Consider the following 23,959-nt stretch of genomic DNA (forward strand, 5'->3'; position numbering starts at 1 on the left):
TGATTTTTTGAAATGCCTGTTTTGGTGCCACCTCACAGGCAAAGGCTGACTGCACTGGTATTCCGTATGCCCCTGTGGGTGGCAGAGATGACCTGAGCTAGACCCATGCCCTGTCAAACCTGGCAGGTCAGCCCACCCACCAATTTTGGAATCACTTTGATGGAGGTTTGCTTTTTTAGAATGGATATACTGAAAATGTAAAAGATACACAAATCTGCAGAATAATAAAAAAATTCAGCCTTCTTTCTCTTACTGGGATGATAACAGTACTGGAGCAGCCAGAAGTTTTACTTGATTCCAGGCAATGCACACATCTGACAAACATTCTTTGGATATATTTAATTTACATTTTACTGAGCTGACAGACAGCATTAGAGTTCTTAACATATTCAACTGAAACTGAATCATCCTAAATTCTTTTATCTTTGAGTCTATTAACGAGGGAAAAGGATGTTCCCATTGACTCCATTCAACACATTATCTGTATTGAACATATTTTGAGTGAAGGATGTGTCTTATCACCACTTTTGGCAATGTTTTTCTGAGCTGAAGGCTTTGTCTTGTATTTCACATGTGCAAAGTTTCCTTTGGAAATACACTGATTCATTAAGAAACAATGATTAGGACTCTGTCTAGAATTTATCTCGAACACTACCACAGCAACTGCTTGTATCACTGAGTGAATGAAAGTGTGCATGCTAGTCTCAGAATGTCCATTCACAAGACCATGCTTTGCTGAAGCTCTGGGTGAAAAGAGGTGATGTGACCATATCTCTACTGTTGCACTGTGGCATCATTTAATAGGCATTTGCCTGAGGACACAGCACAGATGAATTGATGCAGGACCTACACCAATAGCAATTACCCGCACTTCCTATAGATATTTCAGTATTAGTACGTATCTCCCCAATTAATGATATAGCAATTTCATTATTAATTTATTAGATGTGCATTCCTCCTTAAAAGCGCCACAGGCCATGTCTAGCTTTGACCCAGAGCTGCCAGGGGGAGAAGGCATTATCAGCACAACAGTTCATAGCTGTCCTGTATCTCCATTTTCTACCTGCCCTAAGCCTTGTCTATCTATCCTAAGTCCTATCTGTCCTAAGCCTTTAGGACTTTCTCTCTAGAAGAAAGGCAAGTCAGAGATACATGGCACCTACCAAGATAATCAATGCACTTTTTGTACTGTAACATTTTTAACAATACTGAACATCAGAAACAATCATTAAAAAAAGTAGTATCTATTTTCTGAGTTGAAATAAACAAACACCAATCAATTAATAGAACTGCTTTTGTCCAGACCAATCTCTGTCTTGTGGACTAGTGTTACAAACTACTATAGTAATTATCAAATTAATATTAGCTCGTATTAGACTATTTATTGTTTTAAAATATCTGCTAATTTGTTAAAATCTATAGTCCATGCAATATGCCACTTTGGAAAAAAGCAACAACAGCTGATTTACATATGCAAAACCCAGCATGAGACATGGCATGTATTCCTTGTCTTCCCTAAGTGTTATAGAACATAATTACTATATTTATAAATGTGAATATAAATAAGGTAGGGATTCTAAAACTATTTAAAAGTGTCTGACCATTGTTGTTTTAAGTATCAAGAACAGCATCAACAGCTACATGTTTTCCACACTGCAGAATGTTTTAAGTATGTGAAGACTGTCTTGCAACCCTTAATCCTGTGATCAAAGCCTACTGAAATTGCTCCCAGGGCTGTAAGGTCTATCCATTGGGTCCTAAACTGGCATTTTCTGTAAAAGGATATCAGACTTCTTTTCATAGCACAGCGTATCTTGGATTTAGTTCAGTTAGATATTTAATAGTGGGATTTGCCAGACCATCACTGAAGACACCAGTTCATCTTGTCGCTGCTGCTTGGTTTTCTTTTTCACTCTTCTGTGTCCTTGGCCACCGGAAATGACTAATACTGAACTTGCTTTAATTTTCTTGGATCTATGTCTTTTACTTTTAAATGAGATGTTCTGATCCTTCAAAAGCTCATAAATGTTACTGTCCTCTGGCCTATGTTCTAGGGAATCTGATCCATGAGACAAAGAAAGGTACCCAGAAGATGACGACAAGTCACTTTTTTGTGCAGTGGATACTACTGAATCCCCCAGCCAAATTGCAGTGTCATGAGAATTACTAAGGGAAGAGCCTGGCCTTTCACTGTGAAGAATGTTCTTTTGGTCGTCATCTTTAGGTTCTGAGCCACGAGGCAGGCTGTTTCTCAGTTTGTTTCTGTTCTTCTTGTTTAAAGATGTAGCTGTTACAAGAAATTTGACCGGGCCATTGTGTGCATGATATGACACTATTCCTCTTCCTGGAGTCAAAAGAAAAAGACAGTTACAGAACATTATTTATTTTAACACAGTGTTCCACCATAATTAGGTCATTAAATGCGCTCAGAAAATAATAGCTCTTAAAACTCTATTATATGCACCCAGTCTGTCCTTTGCCTTGTGTGTACACAATGCACAGAAAACATGTACAAAAAGTAGTGTATTGTACCACAAGGTTTAAGAGTGTTCTAATAAATCATAATAAATCAGATGAAACACAAGATGGTGAATTTTAGTTCACTTACTTTTGTGCTCTGTTCTCATGACAGCATGAGTACAGAAATGTTGCTAACTTTTCTGTTGGCACTAACACAAACCTAACACTGAGTTTTCTCCAGTAATCCACGAATGGAATACATGGTTTTCAGTCAATCATATATAGTACCTTTGTAACTCCCCAGAACAGCATAAGAATGTCTATTTAATTGCATCAGACCCCTCCACACTAGAGAGAAGGAACTAAAACTCATCCTTCTGAATAGAATAGAATTAACCAGGTTGGAAAAGATCTTTGAGATCATCAAGTCCAACCTATCATCCAACACTATCTAACCAACTAAACCATGGCACTAAGTGCCCCATCCAGTCTCTTCCTAAACACCTCCAGTGATGGTGACTCCACCACCTCCCTGGGCAGCCCATTTGAATAGCTGGATGTTGGCAGCACAAAGATTTACACTGTGCAAATCAGAACATATGAAAAACAATTGTATATGGCCAAATGCAGAAGCTATATGTGTATGTGGCTTTTAAAGCAAAAAAAAGAAAAAAAAAAAGAAAAAAGACAACATTCTGCAAAATCAGCCTCAATATGGAAAAGACCTAGGCTATCCAGGGAAAAAATTCACAGCCCTACAAATCACTGTACCCAACTTCCTAATGCATTCCAGGTTATAATGAAGCATATTCTGCTTTGACAAAAAGTGCAACGATTGAAAAACGAATTATCACTCTTGGAAGCACAATTGGATAAAACCACCACTTTCCAGTTCACATTCCAAATACAGTATCAAAGACCATAAAAATAGATCTCTAGAGGTAATATTGCTAGATCTGTTAAGTCTGACAAATGTTGACTTAAATAAATGCAAGGATATACAGACAATAATCAAAACAGAAAATGGAAGAATAAAATGATTGTTCTGTTCTGCAACTTTGCACTTTCATGTAGCATAGGTTCTGTATTTTTAAGAAGTATTTATCCTGTGTCACACTAGATTATTGCTGTGTATTTTCCTAAGCACATTTTCATTTTGCAAAGTTACATAAGCTTTCCCCCCCCTCCCCCCAACCCTGAAGGAAGTTGCTAACAGCTTGCCTCATAAAATCTGCCAGCTTCCTTCCACAGTGCAGAAGCTCGAGCAGAATTCTGAACTCAAAACACAGCATGGCAAAGCCCCTATTAAACAGTTTTAAAGCCTTGTTTCTGCTATCAGCTTAAACATTTGCAAAGTGATAAAGCAGCATTCATCCACTTGTATTTCAAATGGGATAATACGAAAGTAGCTCAATAAATGCATCTCTCCAAAATGCAAAAATCTGGATTGTTATATTTAAAAAATGAAATATATACTCTCCTGTGTTCTAAGTCTCCTGCCTGAGGAGAAAGGGCACACCACCAATTTACTGAATAACCAGAAAGATAACATAGAAAATTTTCAGAACCTGTGTCGCTGAACCTATATGCATCTATTTTCTCCAAACCTGGGAGAATGGTTGCTTGAATTTTCTTCTTATCCCCATATATGTGAGTGTGCTCCAACAAGATTAACACCTATACTTATCTTTTGCCCTAAAAAATCCCCAGTTGTCCTGGCTCAAATAACTGAGATCAAACTAGACAAGTAGATGTTAAGGCTGCAGCTTGAGAACTGGGTTCAGTTTTGGGCACCACAGTGTAAGAGAGACATTGAAGTGCTGGAGAGGGGCCAGAAAAGGGCAACAAAGCTGATGAGGTCTAGAGAACAGGTCTGGTGAGGAGCAACTGAGGGATCTGGGGCTGTTTCGTCTGGGGAAGAAGCTGCTGAAGGGAGAATTCATTACAGTCTACAACTACCTGAAATGAGGTTCTAGTGAGGCAGCTGCCTCTTCTCCCTAGAATCAAGTGACAGAATGAGAGGAAATGGCCTCAAATTGCACCAGGGGATGCTCAGATCGGATACTAGGAAAAATGCCTTTACAGAACAAACTGGAACAAACTAGTGGTTGAGTCACCATCCCTAGGGTTGTTCAAAAAATAGATGTGACACTTTGGGACATGGCTTAGTGGTCATGGTAGTGCTGAGTTGACAGTTGGACTTGATGATCTTAGAGGTCTTTTCCAACCTTAATGATTCTAAGATTCTATGAATGTAATGTAAAGCTCAGGAAGAACAACAAATACCATTTTATCACAAAGCTTTGATATGTATCTAAACAATACGTACAATTTGGCAGGTTTGCTTAAACTTTCAACAGCAGAGAAATTAAATTTTCAGTATAAAGCCACTGTACTTTCTTTGTTAGAGAAATTTCACTCACCAGTTACTTTGGGAATCCCCTGCAAGCGTGGCACCGGTAATGCTACTATTATACCTAGGTTTGTCCCAACCAGCAATAAACCATGGCATACCAGGAGGCTGGTCACAGAAACACGCTGCTGCCCTGGGAAGATGAGGAAGTACTCCATTACTTAAGAGCAATATAGCAATCTTTGCTGAGATCAAAGTCATTTCAGGCAAACATAATCAGCTGCACCATCTCATTCAGCAAAGCACTCACTGCAAAAGCAAACATTTTGCTGAACTGTGGTATTAAAATTTACACCCATGTCAATTTAAATACTATTAAATTTCTGAAGCATTCTCTCCTAAATCTCCAAATAACAGTACCTAAAAGCAGACAGGTTATCTTTACAAATATGCTTTCAAGAAATAGACTATGTTTATATCTCCTCCATTTCAGAACTGAAAGGCATTTCACTTCACAATACTAAATAATACATTGCCATAACATACTATATTTAAGATTCAAACCTGGCCATGATGACTTTTTTCTCCTATTTTTTTAAACCTATTAAACTATATCAGAAGTGCTATGTGCCCCCGAGTGAGTTTTTATTCCCCATAAAAGAATGGCATTGGCATACTGCAACAAGTCCAATGGATGGCAACCACGATGATCAAGAGAATGGAGCACACCGTGTACAAAGAGAGATTTAAAGAAGTGCTGTCTGCACCTATCTGATGGAAGGGTGCAGAGAAGACAGAGTCAGACTTTATTCAGGTGTTACATTCCTGTTCTTTTCCTATTCAGTGATAGGCTAAGACACAACAGAGCAAATTTGGAACATGGAAAATTTGGATAAACAGGGAAAAGATTCTGCATCATAAGGGTGATCAAACATAGTAACAGGTCGCTCAGAGAGGTCCTATTGAAAGGTATTAAAAATTTTACTGGACAAGTCCTTGAACAACCAGGTCTAATCAGGCCTGCCTCAAGAAGCATGAGGCATGTGATCTCCAGAGTAATTTCCAATCAAAATTATTCTACAATTCTGTGATTTCCTGCAACATATTATTTATGGGATTGCTATTTTCCTAATACGTGGCCTTGACAAGTTTCAGAAATGGAGCCTAAGGCCTGCTCAAACTTTTGCCATGGCCCAGGTTTATGTGGAGAAGACTTTAAACTGCTGGAATCCTCCAGGCTCAAAAGCCTGCATGTTCTTGGATTTATGATTAAATTTACTCACAGGAGAACAGTTATTCCCATCTTTATTAACAATTCTCAAGTTGTTAATTGCTTATTCAGGAAGCAGGAAATTTAAATTCCACATCTGATATAACTTGGATGAATCCGTGTGTTCCACACTTTGGAAAAGGACCTTAAGTATCACAAATTAATGCATTTTCCGTCTCATCCCTTCAAGCTGAGCCAATCTACAGCCAAAAATTTATGAATCACACACCCAGTGGCAAAGCAGGGAAGTAGCAGCTTGCAGCCCAAAAACCTGGAAAGCAGGAGGTGTATCACAGTTCAAGTCTTTTCTTACAGAACTTTAAAAACCAAAGTATTAATTCAGCAAGGGTGCACTGCAAAAGGCACATATAGGGCCAGATCTTGAATCTCAGCTCTGCCTATCCACAATCAAACACACTCTAAAATACCCTAAAAGTCAACCTCAGCAGGTGTAACAAGCACCAAGTAAGTTGAAGAGGCTCTACCAACTCATGCAGACATTCAGAGACACCTGTGTGGTTTTCCATAAACCATATGTGTTTATGCTGGTAGGACTGCATCATCTCTCTTAGGATAGATAAGTATGGATGGTCTATGCCCATAGATAAATCGCAAGACTTTTGAAGGTTGGAGTTTGCTATTTTTGATGGAGTTTTTGATTGGTTGGTTTGGTTTTGGTATGAGCTTGGTTGGTTGGTAGTTTGTTTGTGTTTAGTTTTGTTTCTTGGTTTATTCGGTTTGGTTGTGGTTTTTTTGTTTGAGTTTGGTTGTTGTTGTTGGGTTGTGTTTTTTTTCCCCAAGATATTAATGGGCTTCGTTTCCAAAACCAAGCACACGAAGGTGCTCCTTCAGCACCAAAGAAGTTCAAATGATGATGCCCAAACATCTCCATGTACTGGAGTTTTCAAAAATCCGTACTTGAATTCTGTGACTCAGAACTCAGGCTCAATCAACTTACAAATGACATGCGAGTCCTGTCTAACAGCCACTGCAACAGTGAGTGCAAGGTAAATGCAGGTTAGCTTAACCTCACATCACTTCACTTGGAGTTTCTTTTATAAGTTGGACCCAGAAATACCTAAGTACAAATTTTAGACTTTTAAAATTATCAAAAACTCCAACTGTACTTCTGTCTCTCAAACCCCTTGCAGAAGTATGATGCTCACATTTTTAAACAACAGCACTTTAATGCTTTCATAAGAACCTGAAATCTAAAATAATATGCATGATCAGATATATCGTACTCCAATCCTGAAGCAACTTCTAATCAGTAATGTGCATTATTGTTTCCATAGGTGCAAAGAGCAAATTATCAGCCCATAATTAAGAATCTTAAATACTGTGCACAACTGTTATTTTGTGACTTTTTGTTTTGATATATCTCAAATTCAGAGGAAAAAAAAGTGAAACCAACTCTTTAGAATGGGTTATGCAGTAAGCAGTGAAAATTAATAGGTTAAGAAGGGGAAATGATAAGCATAAATGCCAAAACCAAATGAGAACTTTTAGATCACACTGTCCCAGTGCAGACAGAACTCTTAAAACCTGTGAAATAATCTGAGATTTTGACTTTATGAAGAACTGAAGCCAACAATTAACCTTTCTTGTCCATATTCTGCTCTATGTTCACCTTTCTCAGGTCTCAGTTGTAACAACCACCAGTGTATGCACATATGGGTGCATATCCTCTTATATGATTATTCTGTTCTTACTGTATAAAAAACAAGCCCACTGTACAGATCTGTTTTGCTGACCTCAAGTTTTCCTCAATATTTTTATCATTTCCTGGCAGTAAAAGCATAAACCAAGAGCATTTTATGGTCTGGCACCTGGTGTGGTGGGGACAAACAAAAGCTGTAAGCCTCAATGTATAGGGGTTTCTCTGAGGAGAGGAAATGATACATTTTTTAGTATTTGCTTTTCTCATGTTTCCAGGAAAAACACATCCTGTCAGAGGATATATGAACAGAATACAGCAACTTCAGCAGGAACCACCTCTTTATCATACAGGTACACCTGTCGTCATCCATATGAGCAATGAAAAGTCATGTATCAAGTTCACAGTAATCTATCTAAAAGGACAAACTCTTTTAGAGCTGAAAAGAAAAACATGTTTAAGGATATTATTTAATAATGAAATACTGAATGTGACTATTAAAAAAACCAAAACAAACAAAACCCCCAAAAACCAAACAAGTGGACAGTTACATTTACATTTTTAATTTTTTTTTTCAACTACAGATCACACACACTAAGCATAAACTCACTCTACCAGTTAAGTGCACTGCACTAGTGAACTATGTATATTTGTCTTCAAGTGTTAATAGATTTATTGGTTTTTTTCCTGCTGCTCAGTGTGCCACCTGGTCAGCCAACAGTTGTAGTTGGGCCACTCAGAAGCAATCCAGCTGTATTGTGGTTTACCAGGTAGTGAAACTGGACTTGTACCATTGGTGATGCTCTTCCTCTCAACCATTCTCTTTTCTCATATAGCATTTGTACTTTGTTGGTGTTATGCTACAGAACATAAGCTTGTTATATATTGTTAGGAAGTATTTCTGATTGTACATGAAGTAAAGGTATTGCAGACCTCCCCGGACTAAATGCCTATGCCATGGTTGCTTCTGTGGCCCTGGTTTTATTTCCAGTTCAGACAGGGCAGAATACAGAATTAACCAAGTTGGAAAAGACCTATGAGATCATCCTGCATTCACATTCCTACACACAAATTTCCAATAACCTCAGAACATAAGACCCCTCCCAGAGATTAAAAATACTACATGCAGAAAATAAAAGACTCTGCCAGATAAAGTCTGCATTTTACATCACAAAATTTTGCCACATGATAAAGGCAAACACCTCCTGTGCATTTATCTTATACTTCTTCCTCTGTGATTCTGTCCTGCCCACTGGGCTTCAGGTTCTCTTCCTGAAAGGAACAAGAAGCAGAGCAGGTGGTGACATTTAAAGCCATTTTCTAAGAGCAAATTTGGGAAAATCTAATGCTATGAAGACTGGCTACTAAGGTTATGAGAACCTCCTACTCCTCTATCTTAATTAGTTACTACAGCTATCCTTTAACTACAGTGCTGTAACTTACAGTAACTGTTCCTGACAGTGATGTTCATTTTTCCTTCTACTATATTACAAGACAATTATTTCAATAACTTCATGGAGTGATGTTCCTTTCATTTACATTGCCAGGTAGCCTACTGGGCTAATACTACATATTGTTGTTCCTACTAAAGTGTGGGCAAAAGAATTCCAGCTCCTTCAAAATCATATTCAGATCTTGCCTCAGATCTGTCCTCTTAAGATTCTCAGCAATAATTTACGCCAGTTTCTTCTCCTCATTTCAATATCAGTTGAATTTTTACTTATCTGTTTGTGTCTTAAGGAACTCCTGATGGATTTCAGAAAACTAACAGAGCTGTTTCCTTCAGAATTAAGAAGTCCTAAAAATTCTCAGTAACAGTAAATATATGTTTTGTAAATACACAGCTATTTCACAGTCTCTTGGTTCCTCTTTGGTGTTTTTGTTTGTTTTGTTTTTTTTTCCTGTTTTCTCCTCAGGATATACTACACAGAGATCAATTTATTCTTTGGTTGCTTTTAGTTCTAAAAGGTTCTTACTGCTGCTTTATTATGTAAACCTCCTACTCCTCTGTCTTTTAGCCTTTGTTGTTGCAGCATTATTTAGATCATGTAAATAGGCCCAAGAGTGACTGCTAAATAATTGAAATTCATTTCATTTTTAGAATGGATTCTCCCTTGGAACATTTGCTGTAATAATGTTCGACTGCTGAAATAAACTTCCATTTCCGTTTACTGGCATGCTTTTTGCAAAGACACTAAGGAAAAGGAGAAAATAAAAAAAAGGGAACTAAAATGGGCAGAATGACACTGAAGAGCTATAAATAGCTAAAATTTTTTACCAAAAACCCCCCCATAATTCATGTTACATCAGCAGTTTTATTGCCATGGCAATGAAAACTAAAGCTACATTATGGAAGGATTTTATATGCAGAAATTATGTATAAGGGAGGTCCCTACTTCCCTTTTTGTCCTGATATAAACAGCAAAACATATTAAAAGTTAATCTTCTTTTTACAACTGATCTTGATTTCTTTGCATAACTGCAATGAATTCAATCAAATTACCTATTTAAAGGCAACTGATTTGCTGCTGTTCAATGTTGGATCTACAGTCAAATACCACATGTGAAAAACACTCTGTCTGGAACGTGATGAAAATGACAACTTAAAAATAGAGCTTTATTACAAAGCTTAATGTAATCTGAAAGAAAATATGATAATATGACAGAGACTAAAGAAATGAAACACTTTTTACGCATGATTTATAACTCTTATGAGAATATAAATACAATCCCAGTGAAGGGAGAACTGGCATCTGCTGGAAAAGAAACAGTAAAGCTGGTGCACATAAGAAGGGAGAGACAGAACAAGGAGAAACAGAAAGAATAAAAAAGTTGTTTTGTCACAGACACCTCCTGCTCAGCCATGCCAGTAGAACTTTTCAGTCTGTTTCCTCTCCTAGCACTGCCACAGCTCCAAGCTGATGTGCTTGTTGATGCTGATCTCCTAGGCACTCACTTACAAAAATTATGTCAGGGCAACTGTCTGCAAACTGAGGATTGGGAGTGATTGAACAGCTTCTGTCTCATAATACTTAAAGATTTGTTAAAGTTTACCCTAGCAACCACATGTTCCATCTTATAAGGCTAACCTTCAATTAAAAAAATAAAAGCTCTAATCAGAAAAACACTGCACATACTCTGAAATGACAGTGTGAGTGGTTCAGCTGAGTTCTCTGGGACTACTATTACAAGAAAAATTAAGCAAGTAGTTTTTTAGTTCAGATCCCAGTCAAATTGATTCTATCATGCACTTTGATACTAAGTTCCAGAAGCAAATGCCAGACTCTGCAAAGCAAATACATAATCATAGCAGATCACACTATCCCACTGCTTCACAGTTACACACACACAAAAACAAAACAAAAAGACAAAATGAAAGAACTCACCTGCTTATCTATATAATTACATTTACAACCTCTAAGGAGGGGAGTTGCTACTCAACCAGCTCACTGCACACATAGTTTTTCTGGGCAGGAAACAGACTGTGATTTAGTAAAGCAAATAGCCACACAACAGTTGTCAAAGTCCAAGATTTTGACCTAATCTACACCACCCTGGAGAACAACAGGGATAAAACAAAAATGTTATCATACAGTGTGATTCAGCTACCTGGCAACATATTGTGAACAGGTGTGGCAACATTAATATCCTGGAGGTGTTTCAGTGTCTCAGTGTGAAACAGGCGAAGAGTAGATCCAGACGTGAAGGCAATCCAAATTCCCACTCCTGCAACGGCCATGTGAGAGATTACCATCCCTTCCTCTTGATGGGCTTCAAAATGGCTCTGTAAGAAAAACAAGGATTCCATGAGGAAATGCAACTGAATATCATTATGGGTCAAGAACTGGCTGGAGGGCCAGACCCAAAGAGTGGTGGTGAATGGTGCCACATAGAGCTGGCAGCCAGTCACTAGTGGTGTCCCCCAGGGATCAGTGCTGGGCTCCATCCTGTTCAGTATCTTTACTGACGATCTGGATGAGGGGATTGAGTCCATCATCAGTAAGTTTACAGATGCCACCAAGTTAGGAGCATATGTCAATCTGTTGGAGGGTAGGAGGGCCCCGCAGAGAGACCTTGACAGGTTGGATGGGTGGGCAGAGGCCAATAGGATGAGATTTAATAAGGCTAAGTGTAGGATTCTACACTTTGGCCACAACAACCCCAAACAATGCTATAGGCTGGGGACAGAGTGGCTGGAGAGCAGCCAGGCAAAAAGGGGCCTGGGCTTGCTGGTAGATAGTAGGCTGAACTTGAGCCAGCAGTGTGGCCTACAAGGCCAATGGCATCCTGGCCTGTATCAGGAACAGTGTGTCCAGCAGGAGCGGGGAAGTTATTGTGCCCCTGTACTCAGCACTGGTTAGGCCACATCTTGAGTACTGTGTCCAGTTCTGGGTCCCTCAATTCAAGAGAGACGTTGAGGTACTGGAATGTGTCCAGAGAAGGGCAACAAGACTGGTGAGGGGTCTGGAGCACAAGCCCTATGAGGAGAGGCTGAGAGAGCTGGGATTGTTTAGCCTGGAGAAGAGGAGGCTCACGGGAGACCTCATTGCTGTCTACAACTACCTGAAGGGAGGTTTGTAGGAGAAGGGCTGTTTTTGGAAGGCTTTGGAAGGCTATGTTTAGTCTTTGACTCAGAAAAGAATGTAAGCATCTTGTAACTGAAGGAGAGAAATTGGACAGAATTTGTTTGGATGTGTTAAAATATTGTTTTGTTATCTCAGCCTATTGTATGCCTTAATTACATGCATGCCAGTAGAAAATAACCAATTCAGATGTGACACATGCCCTCTGATAGACTATGTAACTTTGCTGTATAACGTAATAAGCATCTTCTCCTGCTTACATCTTGTCCTGGAAGCTGTGCTATATTACAACAGAGGTTGTAGCCAGGTGGGGGTAAGTCTGTTCTCCCAGGCAACCAGCAACAGAACAAGGGGACACAATATCAAGTTATGCCAGGGGAGGTTCAGGCTGGATATTAGGAAGAAGTTCTTCACAGAGGGAGTGATTTGACGTCGGAGTGGGCTGCCCAGGGAGGTGGTAGAATCGCTGTCCCTGGAGATCTTTGAGAAAAGACTGGATGAGGCACTTAGTGCCATGGTCTAGTTGATTGGATAGGGCTCGGTGACAGGTTGGACTGGATGATCTTGGAAGTCTCTTTCAACCTGGTTGATTCTATGATTCTATGATCATTCAGTCTTTCTTATCAGATGTTCAGTGCAGGCACTGTATCTTTGCTGTCCCTAACAAGGACAAAACCAGCTTCCTCTGTTCAGGAATATGTTCTGACTGCTGCCTATGTTGTGCTGTTTTTCATGTTCCTATTTTTGGAATAAACATCATCATTAGTGTGGAAGGATTCTCAGCTCTCAAGCCACAGTTCTACTTAATGCTAGACTAACTTAATGTTAACTTAGGTGCTACCATTCAAACTATCAACAAAACAAGTTTTAAACAAAGTAGGAAAATACGAGATCCCAGCATCTACTTGCATAAAAGACATCACCCAGAAGCACAGATAAAGAAAGAAGAAATTAGGGTGTTAGTTATTTCCCTGCAAACCCATGACAATGACTCACAGAATCAATTGTACCAAATAGACAATTGTTGGGAGAAAACACGATCATCAATGAAACAAAAAAGCAGCAACAAAGCACACAAAGAACCAAGCTGTGAGCTCATCACATCTCCTGTTTGAAAGAACTTCATGGCTGTAAACATTATGCAATTCAGTATAACTGTATTGTAGGTTGAAGGACAGGCTTAATTGCTAACATTTCATCAACTCTATATTTTAGACTGCTAAGACATTCTTTTGGTGGAGGCTGCAATTTTGACAGAAAAGAAGGTTTAATGTTTTCTGGAAAATGTAGTCACAAATATGAGCTTGAACCCTTAACACTCATCTGTCCTTCCAGAAAGTTGACTTCTGTATGATTACTCACTAGAAAATATTTTTATGCAAAGCAAATTTTTGGAGGCCACTGAGAAACAAAAGCCAGCAAAATTTATTATGAAATCATCATAAGATACAAGTAACATTTAACTATGTAGAAGCAGTCTCTGAATTAAACTTTCTGGAAATAACATGCAAGTCCTGCCTTTCCTCAGATCTCATTTTTAAGCAAGCCTCTTGCCCCAAACACTGTACGAGTTCCAAGCACCTTTTGAAAACCCAAGTCTAGTGAGATGTCAGCAGATCACATCACAGAGGAATTTCAAACTGTGAGGAGTGGGATTTAACAGAAGTGAAACCATATTTCATGCAAAGCTTTCTGAATCATGAAGCTTCTTAATCAGATGTTAATGCTTGGAAGTTCACCACTTATACCCTGTAGTGCAGTACAAGAACAACGTTTATAAAAGCATTTACCTCTACGGAATGTGTCGCTGTGCTGATTATAAAAATCTGTCCACCACATGCAGCCCAAATAGTCTCCTCCATCACAAGCAGACTTCTAACAGGCAGAACCCCCAGTTTAACTATCTTCTGAGGTTCTGTGTTCCATGTCCCATCTTTAACAATAATGAAGAAGAAAGGTTATAGAAAACAAAACGGTAATCTTTGTTTTAGAAGAGGTTTGAAAACACTGGTTGTCAAGTGTACTGCTCCAGTCTCTGCAAGTTGCCACTTCAAGCTACACAGTGATTTATGGATGTTTAAAAGTAGCTTCCAGTTAGGAAGGCTAATGCAACATTAGGGGAAAACAAACAAACAAACAAACTCTCAAGTATTTGTTAACTGAACAAATCTTATCTGAAATAATTAAGAAACAAGGAATCCCACACAGCAGTCCTGATACAGAACAGAATTAACCAGGTTACAACCACTATCCTTCCCAGAGAAAGTACAGTCAGAAAACTGTGATTGATACCATTTTCTCCAACTCAGAAGGAGCTCACAACTGACTTATTTCAAGGTGAATCAACTTCCAACTAGGACAGAATCATCTTTCCCATGAAAAATAATCAGCAGTATTTTTACTGCAAATTCTAATGATCTCAAATGACTCTCTAAGAGCACATTGATGGAATTCACTTCCTGCTACTAGAAGCTTCACTTAGGAAAAAAAACTGTTTAAAAAGAAATTACAACTTAATTTTGTGCCATATCTTCAATTTTCCTATCTCTCCCCCCCCCCCCCCCCCCCCAACTATAACCCTCAGTGTTTTCTGCACACTGCATTTAGCAGAACCAAATTACATTATGCACACATATAAGGTACAATGAATGATTCAGAGACCTTCTGATAAAAACTGCATGCTGCCACTTACTGCTCTGGTCACTCTCTTTGAAAGAAGGATTAGCAAACTATTTCTCTCAAATTTAACAGCTAGCAACACAGGCTTCTTGAATTAGTTATAGTTGTGTCTTTTATACATACAATATGACATACTAAATACATCATTAATCATTTAAATACTTTTCTACTAGTTTGCTTCTATTGTATACACTTACTGAAAGTCACAAAGACCACATTCCTATCCGTTATGCTTCAGTAACAATATCAAAATCTGTTAAAGTATCTGATTTTTACATCAAGATAATATATGTCAAAAAGGGCTCATTCCCACGCTTGAAAGACTTCTTTCTGCATAGGCTGCAGAAAAGTTGTTGACTGATTTCAACTCAGTAACCAGTTCAATTTTAATTTATGAGATTAAGGTAAATACATCTTCAGGCAAGCGCTTCAGTACAACTTTTTTTCTTTTCTCGCAATAAAAAGTGCATCTTTATTTATCTGCTTAGGCAAAGGAATATGAAATTCTCTGCTTCACAATAACAGCAGCAACAACAACAAGAAGCCTCCACTCTGGAGTACTTCTCATTGCTTCTGCCATCTGCATGACACAAACTTCACTGAGTCACTCTCAGGATGTGGCGCTCTTCCGAAAGCATCTTTGTAAAACTGACATTTAGTTTCAGGCTGTCAAAATAATTTTCATTATTTTATTTTGCAAGTGAGAACAGTGTTTCCAGTTATTAGCCTGCAAACTCTCCCAGCAATGTCAAAGTCACTTTGTGTTCTTGATGATTCACGTACCGTTAGTAATAAAGAAACTTCTGGAAAAGTTTTCATTTGCTAGCAACCCCATTATCATGAAATTAACTTCTCAGGTGGAGGCTGCCTATATCCTATGAACACTTTAACCTCTGTAGGCAGCTCAGAGCAAAGACTCCACGGAGCAGAGCTGCATATATGTGTGCATTCTCACTTCTGTTGCATAAATTATAATGACTGCAGAAGTTGTGTTGGAACAGCATCCAGTACATAGCACTCTCAGGCTTCCTTTTTAGGGATGCAACCAGCATAATTCTAGTATGTTATTACTGGCCCTTCTAAGGTACAAAGACTGTAAATTTGGGAAAAGAGAAGAAATGATGAGCAAGAAGTTACCTTTTCTTCTGTAGTTGTATTTTTGCACGGGACAACACAAATGCATAGCCAAAATCAATCATTGAACTCAACAGCTCTTCCTTTTTAATACATTCCAGTTACACATTATATATAAAGCATAGCTGATACTGATGTAGCAGGTGAATAGGGATTTTCCTGATCTCAGCTGTGGACTCAGATCTACATTTTACTTAAATTTCATTTTGAGCATCTAAGTGTTTGGGTTTTGGTTGTTTGTTTTGTTGGTTTTTTTTAATCTGGGTCATTATGACCTTAACTTCCATGCAACTCCTCACATGGCTAAGCATTAAGACAGGACATTAATTTTGATCAAGTCCTACTTAAAATTATCTATAGTCTGTAATAGTTTTGAGTTAAAATGATAAAACAGTACTGGTGTCAGGTGGATGTTCATTGCAAAATAAAAATTCTAAAGCAACTTACTGCAAGGCAGGAAAGTGAGTTCAATACTACCAATGTTATGAATACTATCAGTGGTAGGAGTAGTTGATTCAACAAACATGCATATCAAAATGCAGTTGTCACAGAACCATTTTCTGTTAGCATAGCATTTAATCCAGTTAGCTTTAAGAGTTCAGTGGGATTGGACATGTAAAAAGGTAAGACACAGATCTTATGTCTCTCGTGTTACCATGAGTTCATGCAAAGAAACTGCAATCCCACCTGATGTATTACTTAGCCCAGGAAAAATCCAAAGTGATTGACCTACCTAGATACCCTAAACCCATATATGTGATAAAAAAGTATTACAGAAGAGCCTTATTTCTTCCTGCTAACATTGCTGTCTTCCAGATCAGACAGCATCTGAGACAGAATAGGGGATAAAAAGGGTGGAAAGAGACTCTCTAGTCTGGTAATTAGGGCAGTATTTAAACGATGGGTTAGCATGATTCTGGTCCTTGCCTCAGTGAATGCTTAATTAATGCAGAGTAGAATGACAGCAGGAGCAGAAATTAAACAGTGTGCATCTCTCTCCTCTTACTCTGTGGCAGCCAGGGAAATCTCTTGACAGTTGGAAGCATGGGTACAAATCCTCTCAAGTAAGGCAAGGGATTAAGCCTGGTAATCCAAGACACTTATGTGAATGCTTTAACCACAGGCTGCTGGCTAGAAGCAAGATCACAACTTCATTTTGCTCAGAATTTTATCACCCATCACCAAAATTACTTAGCAAGTCTGTGTCTAGTTCACAGGTTGTTTCAAGACTATCAAAATCACACTTTTAAGACAAGATAATACTCTCTCTGCTTCTCTCTCCTGATCTCAGCAGACACTATTCAATACCTGTCTGCACAGACCTTGTATTTGATGTTCATGTTATCTGTCTATTCACAGAGTCCATTGCTTCTAAAATCTAGGTGAAAATACCTGCAGATGCAAAACATACTTATGTGACTAGGTCCAACAGCTGTCACTACCCATGCATTTAAAATTAGGGATGGCACTTGCAAAGATATGAAACAGCTTGCTTTGATGTTATAAATCCTTGATTACTGATTAAATAAATTTTTCACTAAGGAAAAAAGGCCAAAAAGCCCAAGAGAAAACTTTTGCCAACAAAACACCAAGATATACAACAGAACAAAGCCAGTGCAAGAAGCCAAACAAATTATTTTCTGAAAAGTAGGAACTGAGCAAAATTAAAATTATCAGCGTAGATGTGTATAATGTGGAGAACACCAACAGGAGTGCCCACAGAAGTGTGGAGTCTCTTAAAATTCTGTTTCACAGTATCACAGTGTATTAGAGGTCGTATTAGAGGGACCTCAAGAGATCATCAGGTCCAACCCCGCTGCCAAAGCAGGATAGGGTAGTCTGCACAGGAATGCATCCAGGTGGGTTTTGAAAATCTCCAGAGAAGGAGACTCCACAACCTCTCTGGGCAGCCTGTTCCAGTGCTCCGTCACCCTCACTGTATAGAAGTTTCTCCTCAGGTTCAGGTTAAATCTTCTATGTTCAAGTTTGAACCTGCTGTTGTCTTATTAGTGCACACCACTCAGATATTTATACACATTGATGAGATCCCCTCTCACTCTTCTCAAGACTGAACAGCCTCAGGTGCCTCAGTATCTCTTCATAGAGGAGATGCTCAAGTCCCCTAATCATCCTCATGGCTATCCATTGGATTGTCTCCAGCAGTTCTCTGTCTTTCTTGAACTGAGAAGCCCAAAACTGGACACAGTATTCCAGCTGTGGTCTCACCAGGGCACAGCAGAGAGGTGGAAGAACTTCCCTAGACCTGCTAGACAGACTTCTGCACTCCAGGATACCAGTGGCTCTCTTGGCCACAAGGGCACATGGCTGTTCCACGGAGAACTTGCTGTCCAGCATCACTCCAAGGTCTTTCGCCGTGGAGCTGCTTTCCAGCAGGGCAGCCCCTAGCCTGTATTGATGTAGGGTGTTATTCCTCCCCAGATGCAGGGCCCTGCACTTTTCCTTATTGAATTTCTTGAGGTTTGCCTGCACCCAGCTCTCCAGCCTCTCCAGGTCATGTTGGATAGCTGCACAGTCCAACGGGGTGTCAGCCAACCCCCCCAGTTTTGTATTATCAGAAAACTTGCCGAGGGTACTCTCAGTCCCCTCATCCAGGTTGCTGATAGATACTGAACAAAACTGGACCCAGTACCGATCCCTGGGGAACACTGCTGGACCCATCTAGAGTGCCATCATGTGGCACCATACAGTACAACCAGATGATCGCCCTCTCAGCATGAGTTTATGAAAGGCAGGTTCTGCTTGACTAACCTGATCTCCATCCATGACGAAGTGACTTAGTAAATAAGGGAAAGGCTGTGGATGTTAGACAGACTTTAGTAATGCCTTTGACACTGTTTCCCACAGCATTCTCCTGGCTGCTCATGGCTTAGATGGGCAGGCGCTTCACTGGGCAAAAAGATGGCTGTATATCTGAGCCCAAGGAATTGTGGTGAATGGAGTTAAATCCAGTTGATAGCCAATGACAAGTGGTCCCAAGAGCTCAGTATGGAAGATAGTTCTCTTTAATATCTCTACCAATGATCTGGACAAGAGATTAAATGTGCCTGTAGTAAGTTTGCAGATGACAGAACCACAAATGACACAAACCTGGGTGGGAGTGTTGATCTGCTTGAGGGTAGGAAGGCTCTGCTGAGGGATCTGGACAGGGTGGATTGAAGGGCTGCAGCCTGTTGAATGAGACTGAATAAGGCCAAGTGCCAGATCTTGCACTTAGGTCACAACAAACCCATGCAACACTACAGGCTTGGGGAAGAGTGGTTGGAAAGCTGCCTGGTGGAAAAAGGACCTGGGAGCATTGAGTGACAGCCAGCAGTATGCTCAGGTGGCCGTGAAGGCCAACAGCATCCTGGCTTCTATCAGAAACAAAGTGGCCAGCAGGGCCAGGGAAGTAATTGACCTCCTGTACCCAGTGCTGCTAAGGCTGCACTTCAACTTCTGTGTTCAGTTTTGAGTCCCTCACTACAAGAAAGACATTGAGGTGCTGAAGTGTATCCAAAGAGCAACAACTGAAGCATCTGATGAAACTGAAGTTCTTTAGCCTGGAGAAAAGGAGGCTCAGAGGAGACTTTATCACTCTCTACAACTATGTGAAAGCATGTTGTAGTGAGAAGGGTGTCTCTTCTCCCAAGTTGCCAAGTGGTAGGATGAGAGGAAATGGCCTCAGCTTGTACTAAGGCAGGTTTAGGATGGATACCAGGAAAAAAATTCTTCACCATAAGGGTTGTCAAGCAATGGAACAGGCTGCCCAGGAAAAAGTTGGGTCCCAATCCCATGTAGACAGTAGTTAGTGACATGGCTTATTGGTGGATTTGGCAGTGCTGGCTGGACTTGATGAAGTGGAAGGTCTTTTCCAGCCTAAATGATTCTATGATTCTAGAATAGGTTAATCTGTATGGGGCAAAAAAAATAATCAGTTATCTGCACTCTGAACAAACCCAAGATGTAAGCCAGGCACCTGTGGAAACAGGAAGGAAACAGTGAGAGAAGAGGTAGGAGTTTTCCTTCTGCTCTGTAACAAAAGTCCATACCAGCATTACCAATATGAAGATTGCTATATTTGCAAGTTTTAGTTGACCTGGATCATAAACTGGCCACATCAAAGCATATACAGATAGTTACTACAGAAATACCAAATGCCTGGTACATGAGACACAGCAGCCTCTGGCAGTCTCTGTAACATTACTGTGACAGAACAGAGGCATCTATAGGAACTGGAGATGCAGTTATACGCAAGAATGAAATGTGTCTATAAAATCTGAGAACACGGTTAAAGACAAAAACAAATCTAGGGGCTCCTAGAAATAATGGACCTGGGAGTCCTGGTGGACAACAGGATGATCATGAGCCAGCAATGTGCCCTTGTGGCCCATGAAGGCCAATTGCATCCTGGGGTGTATTATAAGAGCTGCGGCTAGTAGACCAAGAGGGGTTCTCCTCTCCCTCTACGCTGCCCTTCAGTTCAAGAAGGATAGGGAATGGCTTAAAAAAGCCCATTGTAGAGCAGCAAAAATGACTAAGGGAGATACTGCTCTCCCTTACGAGGAAATGCTGAGGGAGCTGGGTCACTTCAACTTTGAGAAGAGGATACTGGGTGAAGGGTGAGTGTTGGGAGAATAGAACCAGGGGCTTCTCAGTGATGTCCAATGACAGGACAAGTGGCAACAGGTGTAAGCTGGAGCAGAGGAGGTTCCACGTAAACATAAGGAAAACCTTTTTCACGGTGAGAGTGATAGAACACTGGAACAGGCTGCCCAGAGAGGTTGTGGAGGCTCCTTCTCTGGGGACATTCAACCTGCCTGAATGTGTGACCTACTCTAGGTGATCCTGCTCTGGCCCCCCCTGCCAGAGAGGGGCTAGATGATCTTTCAAGGTCCCTTCCAACCCCTAACATTCTGGGATTCTGTGAAGGTGTCATAACTTCTGATATTTGCCTATCAGATGAATACTTAAAACACGAGAACAGAGTGTTTTAAGCATGATTGTGTCTGTGTGCTGACAGCTTTGTGTTACACCATTATTTATAATACCCTTTGTAAGTTTTATTTTTCCAATAGTTGTGTGACATAGTTTACACCCCAGTGTTGAATGGTAACTTGTAGTGCTTGTATCAGGCTATTCAGCTTCAAAGTAAGGTATCTTATGCTCATAAAATACTTTAAAAACTTGAATGTATAAGGACATTATTTACATCAGCACAATTTGCTGGTTTTTTTGTCATTTTTTTTAAATTTTAGAAAATAATCCTTCTATCCTCTCAAACTGAATCAGAAAGGCAAGGTTTGCAAAGAATGTTCATTTTATAGGCCAGAACATTGGCTATTCTGTCTTTCTGTCATTTGTTTCCACAAAAACTGACAAGGGAAAGTAAAAGTAATTTACAATGATGTCTAAAAATAAATTCATTATTTATAAAGAATTTCATATTTTTAATAATTGTAGTTTGCAGATGCTCTCAAGTCTCAGTCGAGCTGAACTGAACGTGCCTTTTTGTTGGTAGCTCCTCTCTTGTTTAGCAGCACTATTGATGAGTTCAACAGAGCTGCCAACACAGCCCTGGGAAAAGTAGTTGTTGGTTAATTTGTGCAGTGGAGCACAAACATTTTTTTCCATCACATGGTACACAAACCAGCACTGTTGAGGAGTAAGATGGTAGCTACAGAAGTCAAAGGTTTAGTATGTTATCTTATCGCTTGAAAATAAATTGACTCAGGTGTACTCTTCTACATAAGGTATATTCTGTGCTACAGATGCATATAGTAATTGTTTCCTACATATGTAACAAATTTTTCATGCTGAACAGCTGATAGAGGTCTACCTAAAATTATAGAGACGGACAATGTAGGAAGTACCAGCATGAGATACACAAATGAGTGACAGCAATGTCAACATATTTCTGGTGACAAGAATTAAATGATACTGCTAACAGTGATAACACAGTCAAAACAACAGTATTTATGTATTTTTCAATATCAGTGCTCTAGTCTTCTCCCTAATAGCTAAATACCATACCTTACTTTTCACAGAATCACAGAATCAACCAGGTTGGAAAAGACCTCAGATATCATCAAGTCCAACCTATCAGTATCTCTCACCATGTCTACTTTAAGTGGCAATCACAAGCCACAATCATACTCTTCAGCCACACTGGAGAAGTGTATGGATCCACACAAGCTCTGATTTTTTACATCAGTCCTTTATGCTTGGCATATTCCTCCTTTCCTGCATTTGTTAAAACACACCATCATCTTGTGCTAATGAACTGACCTGCCACACCTTCACTGTTGTAACTGTTTCTCCTTATTCTTATATTTCCGCTCAGTTTTTCTCTGATATTAACCCTCTGAAAATGAACACTGCTTAGCATCATGAGGCCTCTTTGGATAGTCAAGTCATCAAAACTCGTGATCAGCTTCAGAGCTGCCTGAGATTTTACTAGTAAAGTTTCTCTGAAGAACATAAGCTTCTGCTTGTATGGCCAGAACTGCCTCAGCTGTGTTCTTGTTTCACATTCAATTGCAACCCTCAAAGCCTTTCAAAAATCTCAGGCCCAGAACCTAGCAGTGTACACCTGCAGCAACAGTACCTGCAAAAACCTTCTAGAAAATACAGCTTTCGTTAAAGCATGCAAGAGGCTTCCCCCTAGGGGTACATGGGCTCATTTTTCGCTACAGCAAAAGATTAATGATTAAGCAGTACTGTTGGGCTTCTAGAAGAGACCTCTAGCCACCTAGGTGAGGGCCACTCAGAGTGGCAATGGCAGCATTCCCAATTCCTTCTTTGTGTTAAAGCTGAGCCACGCTTGAAAAAAAACCTAACCAACCAAACAAAAAGAACCCACAACCAAAATTCAAATGGCTAGGTGAAAGGCAACAAAGCAAAACCTTATGTATTGATCTTTAGCTGAGATCCTAGTGCCTTAGCCATGATGTGGATGCTATATGAGAAAATACATGTTCTGTTTTTCCTATTCCAAATTTTTCCTGTCATTAAAAAAAAAAAGAGGCATGATTCGTTCTCAGCTTAACAAGCTGTCCATAGGTACAAACTCTGCACTGTGAATCACAAGTGGTACTTTTCTAGCTCAGTGGCAACTGAAGTAGGATGACATTAAGAAACATCTTATTTCAACTTCTTACTCATTAGTTTGGACATTACTGAGAGTTACTGAACAACTGAATTTGGAGGGGACCTCTAGTAGTTATCCAGTCCAAGTCCTCTGATCAAGCAGAGTCATCTACTGCTGGCTGCCCAGGCCTGTTTCCAGATGGTTTTTTAGTATCTCCAAAAATGGAGACCCCATAACCCCTCTGGCCAGCCTGTGCCAGTGCTCGGTTCCTTCACAGTAAAAAGTGATTCCTGATGTTCAGAGGGAGCCTTAGGCGTTTCAGGTTGTACTCACTGACTCTGCCTGTCACTGGGCACCACTGAAATGAGCCTGGCTCCACCCTCTTTCTACTCTCCCTTCATGTATTTATAGACATTGATGAGATTCCCCTGAGCCTTCTCTTTTCTAGGCTGAACATCCCATCACTCAGCTTTTCCTCATAGGACAGATGCTCCAGGCCCTTCATCATCTGAATGGCCTTGTGCTGGACCTCCTCCAGTATGTCTATGCCTCCCTTGTACAGAAGAGCCGAGAAACTGGACCAAACACTCCACACGTGGCCTCACCAGTGCTGAGCAGAGGGGAAAGATCACTGAGCATGCCAAGCACTGTGAACCAAACTTCACGGGTGAGCACGCAAGGGCTGGCTGATGGTGCTGTACATGAGTGAGAGGCTGCCCGTGCCAGTCATGTGGTG

The 23,959-nt window shown here is 40.0% G+C and overlaps 1 protein-coding gene across 1 annotated transcript in view; it reads right to left on the reverse strand.

Annotated features, from left to right (window-relative positions):
* Positions 1–243: 243 nt before the first annotated feature.
* The window catches only part of ARHGEF10 (Rho guanine nucleotide exchange factor 10), a 79,767-nt gene continuing 56,051 nt past the window's right edge, over positions 244–23,959 (reverse strand). The window contains exons 23-26 of the mRNA XM_054179971.1: positions 14,114–14,256; positions 11,350–11,524; positions 4,884–5,006; positions 244–2,344 (exon numbers count right to left, since the gene is read on the reverse strand). Coding sequence (XP_054035946.1) covers positions 1,830–2,344; positions 4,884–5,006; positions 11,350–11,524; positions 14,114–14,256 — 956 coding nt within the window. The 3' untranslated portion in view covers positions 244–1,829. The remainder of the gene's footprint in view (positions 2,345–4,883; positions 5,007–11,349; positions 11,525–14,113; positions 14,257–23,959) is intronic.

The sequence above is a fragment of the Dryobates pubescens genome, chromosome 3 (genome assembly GCF_014839835.1).
Source record: "Dryobates pubescens isolate bDryPub1 chromosome 3, bDryPub1.pri, whole genome shotgun sequence".
Taxonomy (NCBI): domain Eukaryota; kingdom Metazoa; phylum Chordata; class Aves; order Piciformes; family Picidae; genus Dryobates; species Dryobates pubescens.